The following is a 9582-nucleotide window of genomic DNA, read 5'->3' as shown; positions in this document are numbered from 1 at the left end:
AGCTTTATTGAGTTGACATGGTAACACCTGGACCAAGACATGAGAACCAGGACCAGCACATCAAACACACTAGAACCAGCACATCAAACACACCAGAACCAGCACATCAAACACACTAGAACCAGCACATCAAACACACTAGAACCAGCACATCAATCACACTAGAACCAGCACATCAATCACACTAGAACCAGCACATCAATCACACTAGAACCAGGACATCAAACACACTAGAACCAGGACATCAAACACACTAGAACCAGCACATCAAACACACTAGAACCAGCACATCAAACACACTAGAACCAGCACGTCAAACACACTAGAACCAGCACATCAAACACACTAGAACCAGGACATCAAACACACTAGAACCAGCACATCAAACACACTAGAACCAGCACGTCAAACACACTAGAACCAGGAAATCAAACACACTAGAACCAGCACATCAATCACACTAGAACCAGGACATCAAACACACTAGAACCAGCACATCAAACACACTAGAACCAGCACATCAAACACACTAGAACCAGCACATCAAACACACTAGAACCAGCAGGCACATAAATATTACTGGATGATATGACAGGCACATTCACAGTACATGAACGGTAAAACAAAGCAACTCACACCGATAATGGAATCAAAAATATTTATTTCGTAAATAGGGTATATATATATATATATGCATATGAAAAACAGAGCAGGGTCGTCTTGATCAAGGCCATGATCATTCCCAAGAAAATCCAATACTCTGACTTCCAATGTTGATATTACATTGATCTCCCCGACTCCGTATCCTTTCATGAGATCATCAAGACTGGACTGCCTATGAGGTCATCAAGAGTGGACTGCCGATGAGGTCATCATGAGTGGACTGCCCATGAGGTCATCATGAGTGGACTGCCCATGAGGTCATCATGAGTGGACTGCCCATGAGATCATCATGAGTGGACTGCCCATGAGGTCCTCATGAGTGGACTGCCCATGAGGTCATTATGAGTGGACTGCCCATGAGGTCATCATGAGTGGACTGCCCATGAGGTCATCATGAGTGGACTGCCCATGAGGTCATTATGAGTGGACTGCCCATGCTCAACATTGTTCGATCCAGAGTCTCCCCCTGAGCAGCCATGCTCTCCTCAGTGGGCGTGTCTCAGGGCTTTGCTCCTCATCTGCCGTTCGATCATCAGGTCAAACTCCTCCCTCTCTCTGTGACGGCAAAGAAGAATCAGTCAATCAGTCTTCGTCGTTACGGGACAACCGCAAGATGGGCTCCTATCCCAGTTATGCTCAGTATCACTGCTCTGCACTGTAACTTTTATTCCTGTATTCTATTTGTCCTGCTTTTTGTTTAAATATCTATAATGACTTGCTTTTTGTTTTAATGCTTTTAATTTGTCCTGCCTTTTGTTTTAAATGTCTATAATGTCTTGCTTTTTGTTTTAATGCTTTTAATGTCTCATGTAAAGCACCTTGAATTGCCCTGTGGCTGAAATGTGCTATATAAATAAACTTGCCTTGCCTTGCCTTGCTCTATCCCAGTAATGCTCAGTTTCACTGCTCTTACCTTTTACCAAGATGGGCTCCTATCCCAGTAATGCTGAGTGTCACTGCTCTATCCCAGTAATGCTCAGTGTCACTGCTCTATCCCAGTAATGCTGAGTGTCACTGCTCTATCCCAGTAATGCTGAGTGTCACTGCTCTATCCCAGTAATGCTCAGTGTCACTGCTCTATCCCAGTAATGCTGAGTGTCACTGCTCTATCCCAGTAATGCTGAGTGTCACTGCTCTATCCCAGTAATGCTCAGTGTCACTGCTCTATCCCAGTAATGCTGAGTGTCACTGCTCTATCCCAGTAATGCTGAGTGTCACTGCTCTATCCCAGTAATGCTCAGTGTCACTGCTCTATCCCAGTAATGCTCAGTGTCACTGCTCTATCCCAGTAATGCTGAGTGTCACTGCTCTATCCCAGTAATGCTGAGTGTCACTGCTCTATCCCAGTAATGCTGAGTGTCACTGCTCTTACCTTTTACTGAGACACGGTCCTTTGAGGTACTTGTCCTCTGCCTTCTCCAGGGAAACCTTGTCCACTCCAGCGATGGCATAGATGATGGCCTGGTACAAGAGACAATTACGTTTCAATGTTTCAATAATCAATGTTTCTATACCGATATACATCTCTGACCTATCTTTCCATGTTCCTGGGTCACGATCGGTCTCTCAGTGTTCATATTTGTCCCGGGTGCCGGTAGGGGTCCCAGACAGATGCTGAGTGACAGGGCTGGGTCTTTAAACGAGGTCATTAAGGCTGTAAATGGCCAATTACTGATAAATAATTATGAATGATAACAAATCTCCTCCTCCATCTTGGATGGACTTGCCAAGCAGGAATGCCCGCTAGCCGTGATGCTAATTAGACCAGTACTAGTTGTTGCATGAAATTGGTCGTGTTCCGGTAGATCTAGCGGTCAGTAAAATTGGCAGTGTCCAGAGTGTTGTTATAAGCAGAGGAGCCCATTGAGCCATTCAGCAAAACCCCCTCCCCGATTCAGCAAAACCCCTTCCCCGATTCAGCAAAACCCCCTCCCCGATTCAGCAAAACCCCCTCCCCGATTCAGCAAAACCCCCTCCCCGATTCAGCAAAACCCCTTCCCCGATTCAGCAAAACCCCCTCCCCGATTCAGCAAAACCGATTCCCCGATTCAGCAAAACCCCTTCCCCGATTCAGCAAAACCCCCTCCCCGATTCAGTAAAACCCCTTCCCCGATTCAGCAAAACCCCCTCCCCGATTCAGCAAAACCCCTTCCCCGATTCAGCAAAACCCCTTCCCCGATTCAGCAAAACCCCTTCCCCGATTCAGCAAAACCCCTTCCCCGATTCAGTAAAACCCCTTCCCCGATTCAGCAAAACCCCCTCCCCGATTCAGCAAAACCGATTGCCCGATTCAGTAAAACCCCTTCCCCGATTCAGCAAAACCCCCTCCCCGATTCAGCAAAACCCCTTCCCCGATTCAGCAAAACCCCTTCCCCGATTCAGCAAAACCCCTTCCCCGATTCAGCAAAACCCCTTCCCCGATTCAGCAAAACCCCTTCCCCGATTCAGTAAAACCCCTTCCCCGATTCAGCAAAACCCCCTCCCCGATTCAGCAAAACCTATTCCCCGATTCAGTAAAACCCCTTCCCCGATTCAGTAAAACCCCTTCCCCGATTCAGCAAAACCCCCTCCCCGATTCAGCAAAACCCCTTCCCCGATTCAGTAAAACCCCCTCCCCGATTCAGCAAAACCCCCTCCCCGATTCAGCAAAACCCCCTCCCCGATTCAGCAAAACCCCTTCCCCGATTCAGCAAAACCCCCTACACGATTCAGCAAAACCCCCTACACGATTCAGCAAAACCCCTTCCCCGATTCAGCAAAACCCCCTCCCCGATTCAGCAAAACCCCCTACACGATTCAGCAAAACCCCTTCCCCGATTCAGCAAAACCCCTTCCCTGATTATTCTCCATGGCGCCCGGTCCGAGTTTTCGGGGCGGCGACAGTAAGTAATTAATTAAGCAAAACTTTATTTATATAGTACCCTTCACAGCACGAATGCACAGTGCTTCACAAGTGGAATAAAAAATACAAATCACACATCCACAATACAGATATAAAATACAGGTAGCTCCTAGCCTCCTATTATAACATAAAAACCACAACAACAGAGAAAAGATGAGTAGCTGAGCTACAGATGACCACATGCCTGTCTGAACAGGTGAGTCTTCAACTGACTCTCAAAAGAGTTCTCAGATGTTGAGTCTCTCCAGTCCTGGGGGCATTTAATAATAATAACCAACTACTGATGTGTGCTCCAAGGGGTATCAGAACTAGTAAACCTGAAGGACCTGAGGTCTTGGTTCTGGGAGGTTCTGGGAGCTGGACCGTACCTCCGGCAGGAGGACGTCCAGAACGAAGCGGATGACGTCCAGGTAGGCGAGGCCGGCGGCAAAGTGCGGCGCCTGGCTGTACACGGCCCTCAGGTAGTGGTACACCTGGTCCACCTGCTGCTCGTCCTCCAGGTACGTGTCCACCACCCTGCGACTGGCCTTGAGGAAGGAGCGCAGCCACCTGGACTGCTGCTGCCCGCTGATCACCGCCTGGGGGAGCAGACACACGCTCACAAGGCTGCCCTCTAGTGGTGGCCCGCAGAGACACGCTCACAAGGCTGCCCTCTAGTGGTGGCACAAAGAATCACATCATAATGCACTGTTTTGAATGGTGGTAGGGTTACTACTCAGTACTAGCTAGATGGAAAAGGAGCCACCTCAATAAGTTGCTGAGTGTATGAGAAATAAGTAATCATTTTAACTTTTGAGAAATAAGTAATCATTATAACTTTTGAGTTGTATTTGATGGCAAACACGAGCATTGATCCAGACACAGCATCACAGACTATTTCCTCTAGATTTGACTGACTAAACACAGATTGGCCTTTGCTCCTCCCTTTTGTTCTGCTCCTACCAGCAGTCGTTTCTCCACCTTGCGCTGCTTGACGATGAAGTGGACCAGCTTCTCGTTGGCGCGGTTGCGCGCGCCGCCTTGGAGCGATCGGGCAGAAGCTTCTTGGCGCTGTGCTCCTGCTGCTCCTCCTCCTCCTCCTGCTCCTCCTCCTCCTCCTGGTGGTCCAGGATCATCTTGCTGGGGAAGGTGAGGGCTGACGTGCCCTGGGGGTACTTCCTCCTCACTGGGCAGCCTGGGGCGGAGGAGGGTTGGAGGGGGGTAAGACTGGGGTAAGACTGGGCAGCCTGGGGCCGAGGAGGGTTGGAGGGGGGTAAGACTGGGGTAAGACTGGGGTAAGACTGGGCAGCCTGGGGCCGAGGAGGGTTGGAGGGGGGGTAAGACTGGGGTAAGACTGGGCCAGGTTGTGTCAAAGAATAACTGTTCTGGGTTCTTTACATCCTCCTACGGGGATTATTGAAGTTAATATCTATTTATGTCCTAAATTTGGTCACATTTGGTCTTGCATTATGTCTTGGTTTGACGTTTGCTGTGTCACAATAAAGTTAGCGCTCTCAACACGATCACGGCTGCTGACGTTCAGTACTGTGCTGAAATGGACCGGCGTGGTGTTAGCCTGGCAACCCTTAACACCACCTCGGCAACCGTGATAAACTAAATGAGTGGATGGTGTTTTGTTGTTTAGGGGTGTGTTCCTATGTCAAACAGAGTTTTAAACAGCCAAACATTATTCAAACATTATAGAACAGTAGTGTCAGATAACTTACTGATGTCATCAGAAAAATATTCGACAAAGGAACCGGTAAACGAGCCACATCCTGCAAGAAGAACAAATACATCAACTACACAACATCACAACACCGTGTACACAATAAACACACAATAAACACGCCGACGACCCGGACACCGTCCCTCCCTCTCAGGGGAACAGCTCATTGTGACCAGCTCACCGATACGGATTCTATAGTCGGCTATCAGCTCCAGACACCACTTGATGGCCGCATCATACTTCTCTCTGGCTGTACACTGCAAACACAGGAACACTATTAGGAATGTCACCTGTCGCCTGTAAGATGAAAATGAGCTAAGTTTTCAATGACATTATCAGAACCGTCATCACACATACCACCAGCTGGTCTGCCTCTTCACAGTCAAAAGGCTTCAAGGTTTTTAGAGCCACAGTGAAGCTTTTAAAATAAAGAGAACATGTTTAAAATCCCAGCGCTGCTTTTGCACAAGCCCAGGTAAGGGGTGAGTAGGGTGAAGAGCAGCAGGATGTCTTACCCTTTACGAATCTTCTTTTTGTCAAACAACAGATCGTCAATGAAAACAATGCTGGCCTTTTTAAGCCTTCTGTTCACGCTCTTCACCTAAAGAACACAGCTGTGAGCTCTTGATCTCAAGATCATTCATTTTCATCCCAAAAACATTCACCCGTCTCCAGAGGTCAGACTCACCATTGCTGGCCAGAAAGGGTAGTTCCTGAACTTGCACCAGACACACATCCCCTCTGTGATGGACAGCGGCTCTGGAGGACAGGATGTGATGTCATCTCAGCCAGTTTAGAAAGTGATGCGTCATCTCAGCTAGTATCCAGTCAGGTTAACAGGAGTGAGGAGAGATTCTTTAAAGAGCGCTACTCACTTTTGTCCATCAAGAAACTGGGTAGTTCCTCCTCATCTTCCTCTTCCTCCTCCTCCGTGGGAGGAAGTGAGGTCAGATGATCTTCCTGTAAGCTCAGCTCGATGGACAGGTCTGAGGACAGGGTGCTCTCATCTGGGTTCAACCTGACTGGACAGATCAATACATTCAGCATTAGGACCATTCCACGCAATACTACACTAAAACCACACTATACTACACTAAAACCACACAATACTACACTAAAACCACACAATACTACACTAGAACCACGCAATACTACACTAAAACCACACAATACTACACTAAAACCACAATACTACACTAAAACCACACAATACTACACTAAAACCACACCATACTACACTAAAACCACACAATACTACACTAAAACCACAATACTACACTAAAACCACACAATACTACACTAAAACCACAATAATACACTAAAACCTCACAATACTACACTAAAACCACACCATACTACACTAAAACCACACAATACTACACTAAAACCACACAATACTACACTAAAACCACAACACTACACTAAAACCACACAATACTACACTAAAACCACACAACACTACACTAAAACCACACAATACTACACTAAAAACACACTATACTACACTAAAACCACACAATACTACACTAAAACCACAACACTACACTAAAACCACACAATACTACACTAAAACCACACAATACTACACTAAAACCACACAATACTACACTAAAACCACACAATACTACACTAAAACCACACAATACTATACTAAAACCACACAATACTACCCTAAAACCACACAATACTACCCTAAAACCACACAATACTACCCTAAAACCACACAATACTACACTAAAACCACACAATACTACACTAAAACCACACAATACTACACTAAAACCACAATACTACACTAAAACCACAATACTACACTAAAACCACAATACTACACTAAAACCACAGGTCTAGGTAGACAGACAGACAGACAGGTAGGTAGTAAGCAGGTAGACAAGTAGGTAGACAGACAGGTAGACAGACAGACAGACAGGTAGGTAGTAAGCAGGTAGACAGGTAGGTAGACAGACAGGTAGACAGACAGACAGGTAGGTAGTAAGCAGGTAGACAGGTAGGTAGACAGACAGGTAGGTAGTAAGCAGGTAGACAGACAGGTAGGTAGACAGACAGGTAGGTAGTAAGTAGGTAGACAGGTAGGTAGACAGACAGGTAGGTAGGTAGTAAGCAGGTAGACAGGTAGGTGGACAGACAGGTAGGTAGACAGACAGGTAGGTAGTAAGCAGGTAGACAGGTAGGTAGACAGACAGGTAGGTAGACAGACAGGTAGGTAGTAAGCAGGTAGACAGGTAGGTAGACAGACAGACAGACAGGTAGACAGACAGACAGGTAGGTAGTAAGCAGGTAGACAGGTAGGCAGACAGACAGGTAGGGTGTACCAGAGAGCTGGTCTGGTGTCTCTGACTCCGGGGGCTGGAACCTGGGTCTACAGGTCTGGCGGGGCGGAGCGGTGGACGGGGCGTTGGCGGCGTTCTCCTGGGCCCCTCCCCCTGTCTCCACCCCCTTCCTGCGCTTGGCCGGGGGGCGCTCGTCAGCTCTGCCGCTCTGTGATTGGCCCTTTCCCCCTTCCTCCTCCGTCGCTGCGGCCTGCTTTTTCCGAGGGCGCCCTCTGCCCCGAGGCCGAGCGCACGGCGGCTCCACCCCCCACCCGGGTGTCTGGAAACAGAGTCATGAGCGACAGACACACACAGACAAGAACAGATAAGAATCTACAGAGAACTGGATTTGTTGTCGTACCTGTTTCCATTCAACATCTTAGGTTAAGCACTGAACACAACATCTTAGGTTAAGCACTGAACACAACATCAGAGTAAATAAACGAGTGTTTATACAAGACCTTTTCCAGGGGAGCCGGATCAAAACCCCTCCGTTCACTAGAAGGTGAGGCGTCTGGACACGCCCCTCTCTGGGGTCCGGGGGGAGGGGGTGTCAGGCAGGGGGGAGGGTCTGTGGAGGCGCTAGGGTGGGGAGTGGAGCTGAGACATGGGTTTCCAGGCTGTCTGAGTCCTCTGTGTGTCCTGGGTGTGCTTGGTGAGTCAGAGACACTGCTTTTGGGATGACGGGTCGGTCCTGTGCGTTGGTGGGGGGCAGTGGGCACCTGAGAGTCACAACTGGTTGTTTTTTTTGTCTTTACTCGCTTTCTCAAAGACAGACGATGCTTTCTGGCTCGGCTGGCTGATACCTGCTGAGCCTCAGCGATGGTCTGTCTCTGCTGGGCTCCACCGCCCGGCTCTCCGGCTGGTGAATGTGTGAGTGTGTGAGGTAAGACAGCTGGACATTGGGACGACTCTGACAGACTGGATGCTTTCTTAGTACTTTTCTTCCCAGGCCTCTTTAAGACCTTTGACAAACACTCTGGACTAGAGTTGGTCTCGGGTGACAGACTGGTTTCCCCTGGTGACGTGTCCGACTCTTTCTGTAGACTGGAACGTAACCGACAGTGTGCAGGGATCTTGAGGGACTGCCGTGTTTGAGGGCTCTTGTCAGGGGATGTCCTCTCTCTGAGGTGGCCCCCAGCGGTGGCAGCCCTTGGTCTCTTGGGTGTGAGTGTGTTAGATGTGTTGGTCTGGGCGGGTCTGGGGGGGGAGGGAGACCGGAGGATGGACAGACGGCTGGAGCGACGTCGCGTCTCCAGGGTGGGAGAAGACAGGCTGTCATCTGACGAGATCATGTTCAGGAACATTCAGCTCTCCAGGAGGACAACGCTCGCCATCTTGAGAGAAAGAGCTGAGTTTAACTGTGAGAGAGAAAGAGCTGAGTTTAACTGGGAAAGAGAAAGAGATGAGTTTAACTGTGAAAGAGAAAGAGCTGAGTTTAACTGTGAAAGAGAAAGAGCTGAGTTTAACTGGGAAAGAGAAAGAGCTGAGTTTAACTGGGAAAGAGAAAGAGCTGAGTTTAACTGTGAAAGAGAAAGAGCTGAGTTTAACTGTGAAAGAGAAAGAGATGAGTTTAACTGGGAAAGAGAAAGAGATGAGTTTAACTGTGAAAGAGAAAGAGCTGAGTTTAACTGTGAAAGAGAAAGAGCTGAGTTTAACTGGGAAAGAGAAAGAGCTGAGTTTAACTGTGAAAGAGAAAGAGCTGAGTTTAACTGAGAAAGAGAAAGAGATGAGTTTAACTGGGAAAGAGAAAGAGATGAGTTTAACTGGGAAAGAGAAAGAGATGAGTTTAACTGGGAAAGAGAAAGATATGAGTTTAACTGGGAAAGAGAAAGCCAAAGCCCGTGTAGGCTAATTAGTCTGTCTACCTGCTTACTACCTACCTGTCTGTCTACCTACCTGTCTACCTGCTTACTACCTACCTGTCTGTCTGTCTACCTACCTGTCTGTCTACCTGCTTACTACCTACCTACCTGTCT

The 9582-nt window shown here is 48.0% G+C and overlaps 1 protein-coding gene across 1 annotated transcript; it reads right to left on the bottom strand.

The window, feature by feature from the left end:
• Positions 1-416: 416 nt before the first annotated feature.
• Positions 417-9096, bottom strand: LOC311325428 (uncharacterized protein). The gene is given in 13 exon segments (XM_084458130.1): positions 417-1218; positions 2036-2124; positions 3934-4143; positions 4508-4579; positions 4582-4739; positions 5272-5322; positions 5455-5530; positions 5631-5691; positions 5789-5874; positions 5962-6032; positions 6149-6295; positions 7607-7883; positions 8065-9096. Coding segments are annotated over 13 exon segments (2202 nt in total). The 5' UTR covers positions 8899-9096; the 3' UTR covers positions 417-1148.
• Positions 9097-9582: the final 486 nt, after the last annotated feature.

The sequence above is a fragment of the Borostomias antarcticus genome, assembly GCF_949987555.1.
Source record: "Borostomias antarcticus genome assembly, chromosome: 24".
Lineage (NCBI taxonomy): Eukaryota > Metazoa > Chordata > Actinopteri > Stomiiformes > Stomiidae > Borostomias > Borostomias antarcticus.
This window is presented reverse-complemented; position numbering and strand designations above follow the sequence as displayed.